This window comes from Toxoplasma gondii, chromosome V, assembly GCF_000006565.2.
Source record: "Toxoplasma gondii ME49 chromosome V, whole genome shotgun sequence".
Lineage (NCBI taxonomy): Eukaryota > Apicomplexa > Conoidasida > Eucoccidiorida > Sarcocystidae > Toxoplasma > Toxoplasma gondii.
In genome coordinates, this window is record NC_031472.1 from 2,407,594 (window position 1) to 2,427,677 (window position 20,084).

General features: G+C 51.3%; 1 protein-coding gene across 1 annotated transcript; it reads right to left on the bottom strand.

Moving 5' to 3' along the window:
• Nucleotides 1-4,355: 4,355 nt before the first annotated feature.
• On the bottom strand, nucleotides 4,356-17,550 carry TGME49_285445 (hypothetical protein; the record flags this gene model as incomplete). Its single annotated transcript, XM_018781948.1, has 12 exons — nucleotides 4,356-4,380; nucleotides 4,802-5,883; nucleotides 6,154-6,631; nucleotides 6,978-7,180; nucleotides 7,824-9,560; nucleotides 9,990-10,604; nucleotides 11,431-11,828; nucleotides 12,644-12,754; nucleotides 13,418-13,572; nucleotides 13,867-14,879; nucleotides 15,485-16,869; nucleotides 17,424-17,550. 12 exons carry the CDS (start codon nucleotides 17,548-17,550, stop codon nucleotides 4,356-4,358), a joined length of 7,329 nt encoding a protein of 2,442 aa, XP_018637705.1.
• Between the last annotated feature and the right edge of the window lie 2,534 nt (nucleotides 17,551-20,084).

The following is a 20,084-nucleotide window of genomic DNA, read 5'->3' on the forward strand; positions in this document are numbered from 1 at the left end:
ATCAGGAAGGGGCCTGATGCGAGAGGAAGGAAGCAGTCGCTGCGCTAGTTCGAGTGGCATTTGCCTCCAGCATTGCTCTTTGGTGATGCCGCCAAGGAAGTATTCCGGAATGAACCCCACTTGCTTTGTGTTGTACACCGTTCCATCGAAAACCCAAACTTCTGGTTCACCTGGAAGGAAGCCCATCTGTCGCAGTTCATGTAGACCGAACTTCAACACAGAATCGATTGCACATTCACCAAAAGGGTTCATCAAGCAAATATCTTCAAATGTCATGTAACCTCGGTCGTCCATACCCGTAGAGCTGTGCGACCCGCGAGGGTGTCTGCTGTTGTTGCTCAGTGTACCACTATTGAGCGCATCGTCGCTTGCGTGTCCGGCAGAGCGGTTACTTTCTTGCACGGCCTTCTCTGTCTCTTGCTTTCCTTCTGACTGTGAAAAAATGTTATCATTTTGGTCTCCAAACGTTCGAGGGATCACAAGCTTGCGGCTTCCTACCGGGTCAACTTCACGACCTCGAATGATCGCGTCCAAATGCTGGATGGCTTCGAGGTACTTCCAAGTCAGAATATTTGACCCTTCGACTTTATGTTTAAGAATAACGACACTCTTCCGACCCAGCACATCTCCAAAATATGACGTGTGCAGTGTTCCATCATCTCTGGCCCTCGAGTAAGGAAGGGAGTACAATTTCTCCGCGCCATCGATCCAGACGGGTGTTGGGGGCAGGAGTCCAGACGCCATTGCCACGCAGAGAACGAGAGATGCAAGCATCACATGGTACGGGTAGCGGTAACAGATGCGAGCCCATTTTCCGAATCCCTCGCCGATAGCAGCAACAATTGACTCTTTCTGAACCAGAAGTTCCTGGCAGAAAGCGAGGTAGCGGCGGGTGAGCCGCTGCCACCACCTCAAACCCACCCCCTCCCTCCCCATGGTTCTTTCTTGCGTGCGCTTTGGCTCAAAGGCGCCTTCCTTCTATCACCAGAAAAGCAAACGAAGATAGAGGCCTCCTGCCAGAGAGAAGACGAAGGGAAACAGTTGCGGAATCGCAGAAGCAGGGGCATGTACTCGGGCAAACTAAGACATGAATCAACAGGATGAGACAGACAGAAGCAGAGGCGAGTCCATTTGTCCCCCGTTGCGCCACATGATGAGTACGAATGGTAGCCTAAATGACACTTTATGTCATAGAACAGGGAGAGCTTGCATCATGATTTTGTCGATAAAACGTGGTAGCCTTTTGTTTCCCTAATATACGTTACCTCCGCGCGTTACCTAATGCCGTCCCTTACGGTACTTGGCGGGAAGGCTGGATGCTACCGTGCAAGACCAGACTGGAAGACGTGGATTGTGGTTGACTCTAAGCCTATAACGCCCAGAGACGGGAACAGCGCTTATGTAAGGGTATGTCAGCATACAGCATATGCCTGTATAGAGCGGTACAAAATTGGTAAAACCTGTCCGCGCACATCTAACCAGATCAGACTCTAAATGCGACAAAACAAATCAGCTGGATGAAGACGACGCGTTGGGAGAAGGTAGTCACATGATCCAGAAAGGGGAGCTACCTTCTTGCTGCTTGTCGAAAACAGAGGTAAAGATGCTGCACACTGTCCCACTCCAGCATCTAGTATATGTCCTTCCACCACCGAAGTATCGGTCCAACGACAGAAGACAGATACTCTGCACTCTATATTACGGAAACAGAAAGCCCCGAAAACTGGTGACAGATCCTTGTTCCGCGTCCTGGGTACTCACATCTGCCGAAAGGGGGTCTTTTCCCTTTAGCTGCGATTGAAAGCTGGTTAACAGGACGAGGAATCCGGCGCGTCGAATTCTCGAGGTGTGAATAGCATTATACTGTCGATAATGTGAAAAACTGATCCTTGACCACCAAGAGAAAATCAACAAAAGGACGGTTGAGGAGCTTCAGCACCTTCACAACTAATCGAAAGCACTTCATGGTCCATGGATCTGCCGAGCGGGGGAGTGCTACTAGAGCAGATCCACTCGCGACCTTTATGAGTGCAGGTGCTATTCTTTGGTACAAATGGAGACGCTTGGCAGAGACGTTAGTGGGCGTCAGCGCAAAGGCATTTTTTAACTACGATGCAGAGAGGGATCTTTAGACCTGGTCGAAAGGAGAAACGTGATATCAACTGGTTGATGTTTCCACGAATGATCACCTTCACGGTGTTCAGGTGAGGACATGCAAGACTCAGTTAAGAGGGAAAACTCCGTACCCAGGGACGAATTTCCAAATCGAGGACAACGTGTCCTTTCTCCAGTCCCTCGCAAATTCGCGGAAAAAAGTCGACGGAGAGATGTTGATTTCAGCGGAAAACGGAACCAAAAAAGATAGCCTTTCGCGTTCCGAACCATACATACGCAGCAAGGTACTGGGCCAGGTTGTTGCCTCAACCTTACAAATGATCGCCGACAGAATTTTGTTTCCCCGGACAAACTGTAGACAAGTAACTGCCCCGAGAAGCAGCTGACGCCTGATACAGTCAGGTGTCAGCGAGGCTCAAGAGGAAAAAGAAAAAACTCGCATTTTGCGACAAAAATTACTCGGAAAAAGTCTACAAGCGAAGAGTTCCATCTAATAGACCTTTCTACTCGAATTCATGCTGGCAGGTCTCGGGTGGTTATCCTGAATCCTTCTACAAAGCACACACACGCTCAGCGTCAGCACTATTGCTTCTCTTTGAGGAATAAAAACCTTTTGTATCGTCCCCCAAAAGAAAAGGATCGAAGGGTAGAACAGGACTGTCTAGAAGGTTCCTTTTCTACCTTACATTACTTGAGATTAGCGTGGACGCTCTGGACGTGCCGTCGAGTTGCCATCAGCCCAAGCGTGGACCGAAAACAGGTATCGGGTATCAGAGCGTGTGCCTCCTCCCTTTTTGTACACCTCACTGCATGTTCAAAAACTATCGTCTGATCAGGTGAGCTGCACGGTGTCAATATCACCGCAGTGCCGACTTTTGCGGAGGCGATTGACGGCCGGAGGGGCACATACATGCCACTTGTTTTTTCGCACGGTTCGCTGAACAGAACCTTTCTGGACAACTGAATGCGGGTCACACGGCATTGAAAATCGCTTGAAAACGGCCCTCGCTGGGAACTCGATCCTGGTTTCTTTTGAGAGGGACAGGATTGAGATGCAGAGATATGCACGAGCGGCAACACAAACAATGGTACCATTGCTAACAGTAGAAGTGATAGAAGGGCCACAGAGGATCAATTTCTCGCACTTCTTCTTTTCACTCAACAGTCTCGCGTACGTAAACCGTAATCACAGCTATTGGCTTCCTAATGTTAACAAGACGATGCCGTGTTTCCGTTTCCGTTCTCATCACCTGACCGTGCTCCTCGCGGATGCTATAGATCCTCAAGAGAAGAAAAACCGTTGGCGGCATTTTGCTTGAGCTCAGAGCAACTGTCATTTCAGCCTAACGGGGCGTTGATTTATCACCGTAGTGTAGTGGAAGGCTAGTGATAAAAAACTCTAGATGTCGGTCGCAAGACAGGTGGCGGGATGGAAAGAGTCTCTCCGCTTCTCATTTTCGTGATGCTCAATCACGCGATTACCAGTGATACACATCGGCAGCAGCAGCTGCATCATAGGAACTTCGATACGGTTGGTGCTATGGTGCCGGACATTAGTCACGTGCATGTAGTGTGTTGGCATTTCGCTCTGAGCCTTCGCTAGTTAGCACCATTAGCAGCTTGAAGCGTGTAACAGCTTTACCGCACAAAGATCGTGTACTTGATGGTTTTTGACATTGTGGTGTTCCGCTCTGTCCAAGGTGACTCAAAAAGTTGAGCGCCCACCGGAGCACTCTCATCAGCGGTATCGTGCTCACCAACAGTGCCACGGACACTGTTCGACATTTAGGCGGTCTACTCTTCCGCTCGAGAAACCGTTCCACACAGTAACATCGGGACCGCGCATCTAGTTGTGCACACCAGCATGTCTGTCGACTTCCCTACCCAAATACCGTCGACGAACCCCCGTCGTAACGTAGGCATTGCGCTGTGCTTCCACCCACCCAGCATCACCCTGACAAGTGCTTTTCGTAGATACACTTTAACTGCAGACGTAGTAAGTCAAAACGGGCATGTAGCTGCAAACATCATTTGCTCCCAACGTGCATACAGTTCGTGATATACACTCACCACCTACTATGTCCGCATAAAGGCAATTTGTTGACTTTTCTGTATGATACGCAATACGTTTCCACCACGGATATCCACGTGTAGTGGCGCAAGCCTCGCTTTGTACGTCTTTTTTCTTTAGGCCACAGTCGTCCCATCTTCACCACTCTCTCTCGTCGTCAAAGTTCATCTCAAGGGAGGTAGACATACATCGTCCTGCGTGAAAAAGACATACGCCGACAAACGACGCAGGATTAACTTCGTCTCTCCTACGTGACCGACAAATCAAGTGTCCGGTCACTGTCCTGCTGCTTTCGGATGCATTGTGCAGGTTTCATCGAGAAGACGGCTTGCCATGACGATAGTTCCTTCCGCAATCTTGCGTTTCCAAAGATAAGTGTTTGTAGCAGCACGCATCTGTAATCACAGTTTTACGATACATCAAGCTTGGTGCTAATGTCTTCCATTTGACGATGAGAAGTTTGTCTTCCATGACCTACATGGTCATTCGTTTCTTGCCGTTACGCATTTAGAGATATTTGCTCAGCGCTCGTAACCTTTTTGCTTCTTCTGCATTCGTCTTTTGATGCAAATAGTTGTTTCTGACTCAGGATCTGTATGTACGCCGTCCACTTACGGATCGCGTTCGTCCCTTGCAATGAATTCGCGTTCCACGAGGCTCTCCAGTCTCTTCTTGAAGACTGCCATCGGGACTGAAACGCCAGTCGTGTCGCTCTGACCGTTCTCTTCGAGTCTCATCTTCGGCTCGTTTGACGAATTCTCCATCTCCACAGTGGAAACGCTCCCCTTCACCACCACTCCGTGAATCTGCGACACCTTCTGCTCACAGCCGTCTTCGTTGCCAGTGTAGGGCTTCTGCGCTGCCTCAGCAGTGCCTGGACAAGCGCCGTGACCTCCCCCCTCTCCGTTTTCACACCCGGTTCTGTCTTGTTCCTCCCAGCGCGCTGGCTTCTTTGTTTCGCTCTCCTCGTTGACCGGCCCGCTATCCAAGGTGGCGTCGCTTGAGGGCTGTCTTGGCAAGCGCGTCTGCCCTGGATCCAGTTCCAGTTGGTCGTTCTTTGTTTCTTTTCCCGCGAACTCTGGAATCTGTGTCCGCGCAGTCCTCATCCTTTTTGTAGATCGAGGGAGGCTGAGCACTCCATGACAGGTGCTTCCTGTCCCTTCACTCATACGATCCGGAGGCGGAACTTCAGCACGGTTCACGACTGTGGTCTCCAGAGCTTCTCTCGTCGTTGTTGCCTCGGTTTCATCGTGGCTGACTTCCTCGCGAGAGGTCAGTGACTTCTTCAACCGGTTCACTACCTCCTGCTCACGACGGCTTGCAATTGAGTGTTTCGAGCGGACACACAGTTGAACTCTTTCAAAAAGGTCCGAGTGACTTAAGCGTCTATGCCTCTTTAGTATTCTCACAATCGTGGCCTCCAGGAAAGCAGGCGAGTCCAGAGAGAGGGACAGTGACGAGCATGCACAAGGGAAGCGCGCGTTCTGGCTTGACATGCGGGCAAACTCAGGGCGAGAGAAGGCGACACCAGACAGAGAAGAGGTTGCCGGGACAGAGACGGAGGAGGCAGGGGAAACGTCCGGAGGGAGAACCGACGAATACGCCGCAAACAGCGGGTGGCTGGACAGAAGGCCGCGAGCGTCGCTACTGGTTTTGTGGCCATCAGCATCTCGAGTTAGAAGAGTCAAGGCGGCATCCTGCGGGAGTAGAGACACCGGCAGAAATGGTCCGCGAAGAAAGAGGTGATCGACGTCGACGAGGAGAAACAGAAACCGGAAAAATCCAGAAATCCAGGAGACAGACAACTGCAGGTGATGACATCAAGATCCTCTTGGTGTGAGCAATGTGTCAGGAAGGACTGTATTGTTTGACTCGCTCTCTATAAATCTCTTGTAAGGCGTTTCAGCATTTGTGACGGGCCGTCGTTCTGGCTTTCCTTATGTTCCGGGTTTCACTCTCATGCGTACCTCGATTGGGTGTATGTCCACGACTTCGCAGTTTCCTCTAGGTATGGCGAAGAATCCCTCATTCAGAGAGAACTGCGTCTCCGCATTTTCGCGCATTTGTCGCCAAAGTTGAAGAAAAGACACAGAGGGCGAGGCAACCCTGCATTCCTCTGTGATAGTCTTCATCGCCTTCTTCTCCTGGGGTCTCTGCTCTGCCTCGCAGCTCAGTCGCTGGCCATTGCCTTGCATCTCTTTTTCTTCATCGATTTCCCCCTTGTCTCTTCCTCCCCCGGTCGAGACAAAACGGGAGAGATCTTGGTTCTCCTCTGCGCTGGAAAAGCAATGTCCTTTTCCCGCAACATCCAGCGCTTTGACGTCGGTCGCTAAAAGGAGGAGAAGCTGCTGAGGCGGGGCGAGTAGAGAGACAAGAACTTTCTTCACTTCCCATTCTGCGAGGCCTGTGTGCGTGGAAATTTCCTGCATAGACAGCGTCGTCCGCCTGCGACACATGCACAAAAGGCATGATAAAGACAAAAACAGACAGCGTAGAGAAGGCGATGGGCAATCAAACTCTCGATGGTGTACGTGCCTCGCTCATATGCAATCCGTTTTAACTGACCTTCCGTTCGCATTTGCGTGCACGTCTAGCTAGTGCACACGCACATATGTACATGTATATGTATAGATGCACATATATATATATATATACATATATACAAATACATGTATATATAGATATGTATGTAGGTGTACGTGTTTGAGTATAAACTGCTCACCACATGCGTTTGTGCTAGTATATGGCATATATGCGCGGAAAGGCAGTTGAATGTATACATGCAGCGTACGTGTTGAACAGAAGAAGAATACATCCAATGACAGCAGGGACGTTCAGAAGCGTAGAAGAAGAAGCAACGTTCTGCGCGTTTGGCGTTCTTTTGGGGTTCTTTGTCGCGTTGGTATCATAGCAGTAGAGCTGCATGCGACTGAGGCGAATGTGCCATGTGAGGCGTCGCTCGGCGAAACGGGCCTTGTAGAACTCCGTGAATTTCTGGGAAAATCAGAGACACTTGCAGCATAACAATGACAGAAACGAGGTGAGCAAGAGGGAAGGACGGCCAGCGATAAGACGATGCCCCAAGCGACGGCACAAGAAGAAAGCGAAACCCCTGCCTAGGAAACGTCCAAAAGCGGAGATGCTGAGCAAACCAATGGGGTGAGGCTTCTGTGGCACGGGGACACAGGGAAGAACGAGTAGAGAAAGAAGACGGAGACGAACGAAGCTTGCCGATACGTTTAAACTCAAGCGTCACTCTAACTGCTTTGAGAAGAAACATTTCTAAAAAAAAAATTGAAAAGGAAATTCGTGCACCAGCAGGATTGCCCCAGAGTTCAACACTGTATGGAGAAACGAATGATTGCTTGTGGCTTCGGTGTCGTCGAGTCGTCACACATGCGGGGGAACTCGAAGAGCAATGACTACGAATCAGACAACACAAGAAGACAGAATTTGCTAAACGCTGAAACACGGACTCACATGAAGCCGCTTTCCTTTTCTACGACTCTTCATCTTCGAAGTAAAGTGTGTATCGCCAGTGAAGCTGGTGTTGTGTCCCTCTCGCTCTTCGGTTCTCACTCGTTTTTGCTGTGTCCCTCTTCCCCACCAGGCTGACCTCTTGATTCTCTCGTCTTACCTTTAAAGGGATCCCGAGGTATCGCGGCAGCCAAAGGTCGCCGACCCTCATCACAGACAGGACCTGATAGTCTCTTGTTTTCTCAGGTTTCTTCGCATCGTCGTTTTTCTTCGCCTCGACGCCGGGGTCAAGCAGCCCGGTTCCACCCGGCTCTGTCTGTCCTATAGCAATCAGCTGCTCCTGGAAGTCTCTCAGAGGCCTGCATGCATGGGCAACAGTCGCTGCTCTAGGAGAAGCTCCGCGTCGCGCTGGAGTTGGAGAAGAGCTCGACAGAGTTGAAGTCGAGCCAGAAGAAGAGGGGACAGAGGCAGAGCGGCCTGACTCGTCGACAAAGGAAGAAGACGGCAGATAAAGGTCGCTGGCAGGCAGCGCATGCGCCCACGCGTGCTGCGTAAGAATCAGAGGGTGAAACAAAACGTTTGAGGAAGGGAGCGGCACCGAAGAATTAAACGAGGTGACAGTAGAGGCCGACGCCAGGAGTTGGGTGTTCCTGCCAGGCCTAGGATTCAAAGGAGCCATGCTGTTTCTTGGCAAGTTTCCTCGCTCCCCTGCCTCGGTGTGCATTGCTACGCACTGGGATTTGCCTCGTTCCTCAGCAGTGCATGTGGTTTCTTCTTGCTGCACGGCGTGGAGCTTCGGCTTCCACGAGGTTTGTGTGTTTCTTCTGTCCTCCTTTTCGCGTCTTTCCTCTCGGTCGCGCTGACCCTGTTCAAATGCTTCCTTCACACGCACCGCAACGGCCAGGTCTTCAAACATCTGCCTCAACTTCCAGCTTTCCTGTTGCCTGCTGAAGTCTCCGACTGCCGCTTCCAAGACGGCTTGGGCGACTCGTTGTTCCGTCTTCAGTCTCGCTTTCTCCCGCTGCTCCAGGCTTCTGCTGCCTGGGCTCCTCGTGTCTACCCGGCCGTTCGATCGTCTCTCCTCGCCTCGCAAATGCACCTCGCTGTTAAGACAACAGACAGCCTCCTTCGCCTCCACTTCTTCCGGAGTCCTTGCCTCCAACTGGGAGGACGCGCCCTCACCTGTGTTGCCTTGTTCGTTAATCTCTTTGTAGGTTCTGCGTACTTTGCATGGTTCGACGTCTTCTCCGCGTCTGCCAAAATGACGAGAGGAACGCACAAAGGTGTACGCGTTGCTCGTCGAAGGCACAAGGCGCCTTTTCAGACACTCAGGATCTCCATTGAGTCGTTCTGTCTCCCTTGCTTCCAGCTGCTTGTCTCTCTCCCCGTGATCCTTGAGAGTTGTTTTCGCCTCTCCTTCCTCTGCACCTGCTCTTGCTGAGTCTTCTCCCGTCCCTGGATGAACAATAGTTGCACAACTATTTCTCGACTTTGCATGGGCACGAGGGAGTTCCATTCTTTTTGGGCGTCTTGAAGGTCCGTTGTCGAGTTCCAAACAGCTGGTAACATGCTCGTCTCGACCCTCTCTTTCATTGAAGCCCTCCCCTTTCTCTCGGAGCGCCTCCTTCTCCTCCACGTGCTCCTTTCTTAGCTGCTCGCGAGAATCGCCTGGCTCCGATGGCCCACCAAAGGTCGGCGGCGAGAGGAGAGAAGTACCGCGGGAGAAACGCGGGGAAACGGACGAGGAGACAAGAGAAGAAAAGTCGTCTCGGCGACATGACGGCACATCTGGAACGCGTAAAGCGTTGCTGAGAAGGCGGCGCGCGAGGCGGAGGCGAAACAGACTGCAAAATGTCTCCCGATCCTGCAAATGCTGCACTACCTGGCATAGACTGGCCTGAAGAAAATCCAGGAGGAGTGAAGGACGAAGAGTGGCGAGAGTGACAACACGGGGATCTTGTACGATGCTACACTTTCGAATGTCTCTTGTTGTTCTCGTGATCCCAAATCCAAGCTCCACAAATCGACTTTCGTAAACATGTGCGTCTAATCAAAACACGCGACAAATATGCATGTTTACGCATCTATCTAAATAGGTATGAATGCCTACATAAAGGTGCATGCATGCATGATTATATATGAATATATATATATATATATATAAGAAAAAAAGCATGACTTCGGCTGAATTCACAGTGTTTATATCCACCACTATCTATGGGATAACGCAGGTCCTTTTGTCCTGCAACTGGATGTTTACAGGTTTGCATCTTTCAACGCATGCAATGCCTTCCACACTTGAGACTGTCGGATTGAGTTGCCTCACCAGCCAGTGTCCTTGGGATGTGCCAAGACGGCCTGTGTTCCCGGTGATACAGTCGCGTTTTTTCGCTTCCCTTTCGACTCTTGATATGCGACCGGTACCGTCTCGTGCTCGCTGTGAATCGGCAGTCAGCGCATGCACATTAGAAGCACGCGGGGTTTCTCTGAGTGTCTGGTCAATATAATCTACGACAGCGGCACTGAGGAGAAGCGACGGAGGGGGAGTGGACGAGGCTGTTGAGAGCGGAAAGAGCGCAGGAAGAAGGAGAAAGAAGGAGGACAACGAAGCAGATGGGGCTTGAAGAACAAGAGACAGAGGGAGGTTTTCCTTGGCTTTGAGGAGGCTGGCGTGCAAATCAGACGCCGTCGACTCCGAGACTCGAGAAGACGAGGAAGTCGAAAAAGATGATGATGAGGGCGTTAGTGGGGGGGTTTGCGAAGAAGCAGGGGCGCAAGATCGAGCGTCAGAGAAAGAAGGAAGAGAGGGAAGAACAGCAGAACTCGAGGAGGATGAAGAAAGAGAAGCTGTGAATTGAGGGTCCGAGGGAGTAACCGGCGGTCCCTGATACGTCGAGAGAATCGAGGCAAAATTCGATCCATTTAGCACCGTTTGAAAGGCCTGCGAAGAGTTGAACGCATCATTTCAAACACCACTGAAACTCATTTTCCCTTGCAGTTCGTGCTCAGCCTTGTGGCATCTTTCATTTTCTTCCACGCCTTGAACGTCCTTTCAGAAGCAGCGCGTCGCTTCTTACTCCGGGAGCGATTTCTCCGTTGATAGTGGTCCTCGTTCACTTTTGGCTTTGTGCGTGGTGATATACTTCCACATCTGCCTTTGATCGTCTTTCCCTCCATTTCCTCTCTCCGAAAGACGTCTTCTTTCCTCTCTTTTCTCGCGGCATTTTCGCCGCTGACTTCTTTCTGCATAGCCTCCCGAGTCTACGCTACACAGAAATCGGTATTCCAGGCTTACAGTGTCAAGTGTAGTGACAGTTGCAGAACGAGAACGGAGCCACAAGGCATGCAACCCCAGGGAACAGATGAGGCTGTAGTCGCTCACTTGTGCCGCAAAACGTGATTCAGTTGTTGCTGCAAAGTACCTTTTTAAGGAGTATCTGCTCCGAGTTGAACTATACATTCACTTGTTCAATAGATTTGTCAAATGGGAGTTCCACCTAGTTTCCTTTGACAACAGAACTTCCGTGAGGCTTGACACTGACTAAGGGCGGTCGCGTGAAACGTCCAGACCTTCGCACGAAGAATAGACGACACGGCTTCTGGGCCTCTCAGATTATCCCAGCGACAAGAACGATTAACGAAAGTCAACGCTGAGCTGCGACGCTAGCTAGCGTCTCGACAACACCTCCTGCATCACGAGAGGTCTGAGCGACATGAGAGAAAAATGATCTGAAGTAAAGGAAAGAAATCAACATCTTTTTGCTCACATCGTCTCGCGCCTGGCGTAGAGCCGGATGGTCTCCGAAATGTCGCGTGAGTTCCTTTTCTGTCTTGGCCCTTTCTTCGACTAGAAACGACAGCCGTGCCACCAAGAAGGAGAGAGGTGGAGAGGCGCGGGCAACCGAGACTGGCCTCGCTAGAGCAGAGGCACCCGAGCACGAGAGCGAAGGAGACGATGCCGAGGCACATGATGCTGAAGGAATCGAGTTGGAAGAAGATGAAGAATTTGAGGAATCGTGGGGAGGATCCGTAGAGCAGTGAGTGGGATGAGTCATAGACAAAGCAGAAGAGAAACGAGAAATCCAGTAAAGACGGCACTCGGCGACGAATCGTGTGAAAGCGTCTTCCGGCCAGCGTCTCAGAACGGTGAAGAGTAAACGAAGTGCTGAAAGAAACAGAGAAAAGAATATGAGACCCCATCAAAACAGTTAGAGAGACAACACAGACTGAATACACGAACATAACAAACAGAACGCTTCTAAATATGCAGATGCCAGTGCGGGATGAACGTTGCACGCCCACGCACTCAGGGTCTCAGACAGCGTAGATGCATATACCTATGTATGAGCATACATTTAAATGAACGCATGTGGATGTGTTGTCGTTGACGAGATTCCTGTGACGGGTCCGCGTTTGGGGGTGAGGAAACGACGAAGAATGTGGAGTTCTCTCATTTCAGCATTAGATGTGGCAATTGTGGACATTCAACGGGGTCTTTCTCCAGGGCGTTCTGAACTTAATCGTTCACCAGCTTCGCTTCAAAAACTGTTTTATTCGACATCAAATGCGACAAACTAGAGGGAGTGCATGCGGTGTACTAACAGCAAAGTGCCGAACGATATGTTCAACGGGGTGAAAATTCGACGCAAGAAGCGAAATCAACAGCGACACCAAATTCTTTGAAGGGTCCTCATGTAAGACGCAGCGGAAAGAATATTGAACGCACATGTGTCTGTACATAGTCACTGCCCTCCACCTCTCTATGTCTCTGCTTTTACCTATCTATGCATATAGGCAGATGTAACTGTCTATGTAAACGCAGATATATATATATATATATATATATATATAGCTGGTACCGGTACCCTTTTCGATAATGTCTTCCAATGGGTGTGTTTGTTTTTCTGTGAGATAGATCAAAGGCGAGCTGACGCATGGTCCACGGTCCACAAAAATGAGACTCTTTCATCTGTCGTTTACTTTCCCAGTCTCCTGAAGACAAGAGGGCACCGAGTCCCGGCGGCAGGTTCAGCACTTGGTGGATGGGGAAGCGCAGAAGTGCAGCCGCCACTGCCGTTTGCAGATTTTCGCCTGCAGGAGAAACGAAGACTTTCGTGCGTTTCTTTCCAGGCACTGCAACGAAGACCATGTAAATACGCAACGGATTTGCGAGATGACAGTACGCTTGTCGAAGACCTGTGCCCTCTTTGATGTCGACAAGAGAGGACTGCGGGCGGCGACAGAGACGACCAGACCTCTAAGAGGGTCCCCCACCGACTTCGTCGAAACTCTGACATCCGAAAACGAGACATGAAGGGCGTCGTTAGATGCGTGTTCTACGCCTGTTCTCTTGAGAGACTGGACTAAATGAAAGTCGAACACAGAGAAAGGGAATTCGACACAATCAGCAGAGCCGGGACTTGCGGACATTGCCAGCGACGGCTGGAGATGGAGACGGAAGGAGAGAGAAGGCGGATGGCAGAAACGGGACGTGAGAGGACAAGAAACAAGCGGAGGCGGACAAATCGAAGGCAACCGTGAAGTAACACGCTTGCCTCGCAAACTCGTTCGGTCTGGTTCCAAGTTCGCAGGAGAGCGAAATGGATTTAAAAGGATCTGGAGAAGCCTTTCCGGGTCCATGCACGTGACGACAAGACGCTCGGCCTTTCGGCCGCTCCGTTAAAAAGATCGAAAAAGCACCCGTATCGGAATAAACAGCTCCAACAGAGAGAACGAAGAAAAGTCAACACTTACGAGCTTGCGGATCGAAGCACTGCTGGTCGATCTCCGACTCTGCTTGCAGAAAGTGGAGGGCCAACTGTACGTACACCGGAAGTGGCAGGTTTTGGGTTTGAAGTAGACTCGCTGCAATCGACAGATAAAGCTTTCCTGCCTTCCGCATGAGCCACCTGGAGTGGGGAAAGCCAGACACGCAACATCAGGGAAGAGCATCTTTCATTGTGCTTCTTCAGCGGCACCACTGGGAGAAATAGGGCCAACACGCGACAGCGGATCCGGACAAGAAAGGCAATGGGGGAACGCAAGCAAGCATCGATCACCTGCAGTCGATTCGAGGACGCAGAGCGCTGAAAGTGCGAGAGACGAGACGCGAGCAGCTGCGAAAGCCGCTGTCCGAGGAAAGGAAGCCATCTCTTTTGAGTGTGCAGAAAGGCCTCTAAGGCAGGCGCCTTCTTCTCTCTTACCAGTTGAATTTTTCTGCCCCTTTGATGCTGCCACCCCAAACGCTCTTTGTCACTCCTCCGCCGACCCACTGCGGAGCGCCCCAGGGCAGGCCTCTTCTTTGTTTTCCTGTCTGTGTTCTTGGCCCTTTCTGGTCTTCTTCCAGATGACCGGGATCCGCCGTCAAGCTGGTGTCTCCGATGTCATTTTGGGCCAAGTTCTGCACCACTCGAACAGAAGCAGCTGAACTCTTTGTTCCGATGTCGCCGAGCTTCGCTTCAATCTTTTGCTTTGCTGCCTCTTTGAGAGAGTCTTTACTTTCTCCTTGGCTTTTCAGTGCATCGTCGAGCATCTGTTGAGCCTCCCTGCGAACGCAAGAGGTGGTATCCCTGCCGTCCCCTTCGTGCTTCTTCTTCTCGTCTCGTCGCTTATCGCTTGCCTCCGTTGCACGCTGTCGCGCTTTCCTTCGTCTCTCTCGCTCTTCTTCCTCTCGGCGCTGGTCTCTCTCCCAAGCAGGCAGCGAAAGAAGACGAACAGGCACGGTGTAGTCAGACACGCGCTTGAGCAGAACGAGAGCCTCCCGGAGAATGAGAGGATGGAGACCTAACGACGACGGGGCAGCGAGACCAGAGGAAGGCGCCGAGGCAGGAAGAGGGCCGCTGTTGCGCGTGACGGACGTTTTCTGTGGAGATGAAGAAGACACTCCAGGCTTGCAGCGGGGCTTCCCGGATGTGTGGGAGAGACACGAACTCGATTCGAGAGAGGTCGAAGGCGACTGGGAGGAGACGAATGTTGAGGAAGGATGACACGTACCAGGCAAAGGGGAGGAACCATTGCGACCGAGACGAGGAGGAGAAGAAGCTGAGCACGATAAAGGGGAAGAAGAAAAGGAAGACGCCGAGACGGAAGACAGAAGAGAGGGCGACGGGGAGACTGGGAGTATTCGCCGGACGACCTCTTTCACTGCACCAACACGTTTGTCCTTCAAGCAGAAGTTCACTGAGGCACTCAGGGCGAGCAGGCAGTCTGGGGAAAGCTGAAGCGAGCAGCACAGACGCAACTCCAGAAAGTCGCAAAAAACATGCATGGGCGCGCATGTCTGATTCAATTGACCCGTGATTCTTTGTTGGTCTCAGACAAAGAGTTACCGGCCGCTTGCTACGCAAGTGGTCTGGCATCGTTGGCGAGAGGAAGTCTCGGTACACCCCACCAGGACTCTTCGTATTTGCAGAAGCAACACACGCAACACAAACGCGGGAGAACACAGACCCGTAAGGTCGAGAGAGAGTTTCGTCAGAAGAAGAGAACCAAAGCGCTCCAACAGAAGGGGGAAGAGCAAAAGATGGAAGCACCGAATGGAAGACTGCCGACAGAAAACGAGGAGCTTCACATGGGAGGGTGACAGCCAAGAGCAAGGTGGACGCTCCACACAAAACTTAGGAACGAGAACACGAGCGAGACCGGGAGACAAAAGGAAGACGAGAAAAACAAACTCGATAAGATAGGCGAGTCTGCAGAGACCTGAGGTAAGAGCGCGACCAAACTACCTTCCACGTGACATATCAAGAGAAAGACAAAAACAAACATTCGAAATTCAGGAGGGACCCCGTGCTCCTTGACACGGGAACGGCCCAAACTCACCAGCGATCGAAAGATACGCAGAGCTGCACTGTCGAGAGGAAACGCCGCATCTTGCATTGCAGCTGCAGAAGCTGCCACTGCGCTCTGAGAAATCCTGTTTGCCTCTGTCTCCTTTCTTCCCTTTGTCTCCTCCAAGGTGCGTTCGTCGCCCTGCGGCTGGTCTCCAGTGTCGGGCTCTGGTTTTTCTCTGTTCCCTGCCTTCTCTCGCGTCTCCTGTTTCTTCGAATCGGTTTTTATTCGGGGAACAGAGCAAGGACAAAGCGAGCGGAGATTCTGACACACTAAGGCAGCAACAGCGGAAGGCGACAGCGTCGCAAGTCTTGAGTCATACACTTCATCATCTCTGCCTCTTTTCTTCAGACATGAGGCATGCAGAGGTCTTTTCTGTCGGAATCCGTCCTCCTTCCTTCCCCGTTTCGAGCTCCTGTCAGTGGGCTGTTCCCTCTCAATTTTGGCTGCGTCTTCCGTTGTCTCCTCTGTCGCGAACAGCTCCTGCTCCTCGTCTGTGGGAAGGACTGTGTTTTCCTTGCTCGCCTCCGTCCCTGGAGATGTTTCTGCAGACGAGGGGGGTCGGGAGGAAGCGGCAGAAGAAGCAGCTGAGGACGGCAAATGAGTAGCGGACCCCCAGCGCATTTTCAGCTGCATGCCGTCGCGCCGATGTGGCTGGAGCACCGCTTCTGCAGCTGAAAGCGTTTCAGAAGATTCGCGTAACGTATGAGGCTTCCACAGGTGTCGGGAAGGAGAGTGAAAAAGGTGGGGAGAAGCGGCTCTCAGGAACGCCGCAGTCGCGTCATGAATTGGAGCAAAGATTTTCCGCAGTGCATGCGCAAAATGAAGATATTCGCGCCACACACTCACGAGTCTGACAACGAACTCAACAGGGGCGGGAGCGGACAAGAGACACGTAGGAGAGACAGGAGGAGAAGAAGAATCAGCAGGCGAAAGCGGGGCATGGTTGGTGCCTGCAGATGCAGAGCTAAAAATGGGTATGCTGCTGTTTTCCTCAGAGAGAGTTTCGCTGTGCAGCGCAGCCGCGCGCTCCCGATCAACATGCTCGTCTCTCCTCTGTAGAGGCTTCAGACAGGAAGCAGAGGACGAGAGTGGGGGAGCGTCCGTAGCACAAAACGAGGGACAGGAAGTTGAGGAGGAAAACGCGCTAGAGGACACAGACGAAGAAGAGGAAGGCAAAGACGAAGAAGACGAAGAGGCAGGCGAAGAAGAGGAGGAAGAAGAGGGTGAAGGAGCAGAGGACGAAGACGGAGATGATGAGGGCAGAAGAAGACGCAGAAGGGAATTGAGGCGAGGCCGATGAATGAGTCGTTGATGGGCGAAGACGTAGAGAAGCGAGCAGAAGAGCCAGTAGGAGACGCGACACGACCGGGGGTCTGACACGGACATATGCCAGAATACTGAATAAATGCGAAACGCACACAAAAAGTAAAACGAAGCCTAGAACCTGAATTTTCATAGTGAAAAACTGCTGCACAGTACGCGAGAAACTTCAAGCACACGAATGAGACTCAATCAAATATCTATATACATGGATAGATATAGAGGGTGTTTACGTGGTCTGAAAGTGAGTGTTGAAAGACGTAGAAAGGAACTGCGTAGAAAGAGGATGACATCTTCAACATACATAGTCGGATTTCCTAGAGCACATCCTACAGGGGTTCCCTAAAGGAGAAGAGAGGGAATATCGGCTGCGTGCTCACTTAGGATGTCACGTTGTGAAGAACCTGGTTTTCGACTTTATCAAGCGATATCCATATCCGAGAGCGCCATGATACAATGGAAACACGCTACCAGAGCACGCGAAAGCTTAAGCGTCATTTCCTGCCTGAGCCAGTGTTCATGATTACTTGTATAGGCCTCGGTGAGGTGCTTAACAGGTACCCGAGGGGCATCGGGGAAGAGATTCGCTGCGTCTTCACCCACGAACTCAGTATCATTCTCTTTCCTGTCAGGAGCTGCTCGCTCAAATGGTCGTCTTTCTTTCTCAGGTTCTGTCCCTCCTGTGGCCGCGTATAGTTCCTCTTCCTCACCGCCTCGCCCATGCCTCCCCCCATGTCGCCTCAGCTGCCGCCGGCAGCACTCTTCACCCCAGACGCTCAGCGCAAGGTTGAGAGGCTGTAGAAACTTCAAAATGAGAGACTGAAGGAGATGTAGGTTCTCGTCTCCTCGGATGTGTCTTGAAGGCGGAAGGGCGGAGTTTGTCTCTCGGGCATTTCTTCGAGGTCCCTCAGAGCATCGCTTTCGCGCTGACTTTCCGCGCCTCTTTCCCTTCCCTCCTTCCAAGGTGAAGCGCGGATGGCTTTGCCTTTTTCTATCGTTGACTAGTTCTGCCGTCGAGTGTCCGACGGGTGCGGCTTCCCGCGTATCGACGTCACATTCGAAAGACTCCCGTCCACCATCCCGTTTTACTTCAGTGTGAGTGTACGACTCTGCGTTCTGCTCATGGGTCGCACATTCCGCATGCAAAGGCTGTCGCTTTTCGCCGAGAGGAAGGGTGGTCGATGCACAAGGCTCAGGAGAGAAGAACGACTTTGACAGACAGTGTTCCGGCAGAGGCGTGACTCCTGAGTTGGCTTTCGGACAGGTAGAAAGAGAAGAAGATGGAGAAGATTCGAATTCCCTTTGTTCCGACAAAGGCAGCGTCCTTTGCCTTTTCTTGAGAGGTGTCTCCTCTTCTGTCTTTCGGCGTTGGCGCCTTGCAGATCGTTGCTCCATCCCGTCCTCGTGCTCTGCTGACCGTTCTTCCTCCGACTCATTGTGGCCTTCCGCTGCTTTTCTTTCTTTTTGCAAATGCGACGAAGGGTAGCGCGGGCCCCTACGACATTCCCCGCGTCGCCATCGAGTTCGCATTTCCTCGGGATCTTCCTCGCTTTTCTCGGTGGTGCATGATGTCCAACATCCTCTCGTGGGTTCTCGTGCCAGGGCGCTCGAGGAGGAAGCAGGGACTGGTGATGGCTTTGGTGCATCTTGTGTCCTGAAGAGCTCTGCATTTCTTACACGTATATGGGTCATGTCGTCACCGCTGGCAGAGAAGAGTTTACGCGACGCCTCTTCCGCAACAACCTGGTCACGGTGTGGTAGAGAAGTTCTTTCCTGGACAGAGCGATCCGTGCTACTTGTTAGTCTCTTTTCTCTCGTGAAGGATACGGAACCGTCTGGCGAGTGAGGCCCTGAGCGACGCTGCATTGCTGGCTGCTCGGCTCCTCCGTTCATTGCGCTTGGCGGTGACGAAGAGTGAGAGTTGCGCTGACGGCCGAAAGAAAAACGAAAAGGATCGGATGGGATGGGTGGACGCGACGTAAAACAGAAGGGAGAAAGAAACGGGAGGAGCTCCGGAATTAGGTAAAGGATGCGAAAGGGCGGGAAGAGATCCACGGTGAGGGAGCACAATGGACAAAAGAAGCAATACTGCAACCGGACACAAATATGAATCGCCAAAGTACCGCCTTAGGGTGGGGTATATCCGTGAATCGCAGCTTTCCAACAATTATGTACTACTCAAGGAATGACCGCTTCTGATCGGTTGATACAGAATACCCGTCCTAACACATTTTAACAGAGATTAATATAGCATAAGATAGCTGCTTTGGTGCGGCGGAGTTGGAAGAACAACAGAAGCAGGCCAGGCAGTTTGACTATACGCAGTAGAACTTGAACAGAGGGACACAACTCAAATAGAATGTTTGCGCCGTCGTTGACCGAACGGGAACCAGGGTGCTAGGAAGATCCGAGTAGGATTCGAGACACATCAGAAAGCACGGTTACTGTGTCTGATTGCGCAAGCGCCTATCGTTGATTTCCGAACTCCAATCATGCCTTGACAAACCGACAAGGTTCAGTTGGTGCAGAGATTTCTGCGCATGCACGGTTGTCAATATGCATACATACACACATTTACGCACTCTGCAGCCTAGGGTTCTGTATCTAAATGTAGCCACAGAGAGAGTCGAGTGCATCCGAGGAATCCAAATTGTCATCTTTTGTTGAGCAGAGATCTAGCAAGGCCAAATAGGTGGTGGAAAACTTGCAGCCGTGCTTCATGTGCGGCCATGAAATTGTCTCATTCTTGATGTCAATCGAGAGAACGGAACACTGTCGCAGGGGCTAAACAATGCAGCGAACCAACAGATATAAATCATTGACTGTCGGGCAAGGCGAGCGCGACCGGAAAACCACCAAAAGGGAAACTCTTTATCAAGTACCTCACAAAGAGCAGAGACTCCTTCTTCCGGCTTAAGAAAAAAGTGCATTTGGCTCTCCAATAACCATTCTTAAACGACTTTTCTGGAACTCCGAGTGGGAAACGTGCAAGCATCATGACCGGTGGGAGATCATGCAATGGGAAAGGACCGAAAGTCGAACATATGCGGCCCTACAGAGCTTCTGCATACCATCAGTTTCAAATGAAACGTACCAGATAAACATGCTTGCATGAGAAAAACAGTTGCACTTTATGAAGAGCTCGTCAAGACGAAACAAACCAGACACAGCCACTTTCGTCAGAGAGTTTGTTTGGAGGGTCTATCATACGTAAATGCGTCAGATGTTGAGGAAAGAGTGTGACAGGCATGACAACTATTTATGCCCC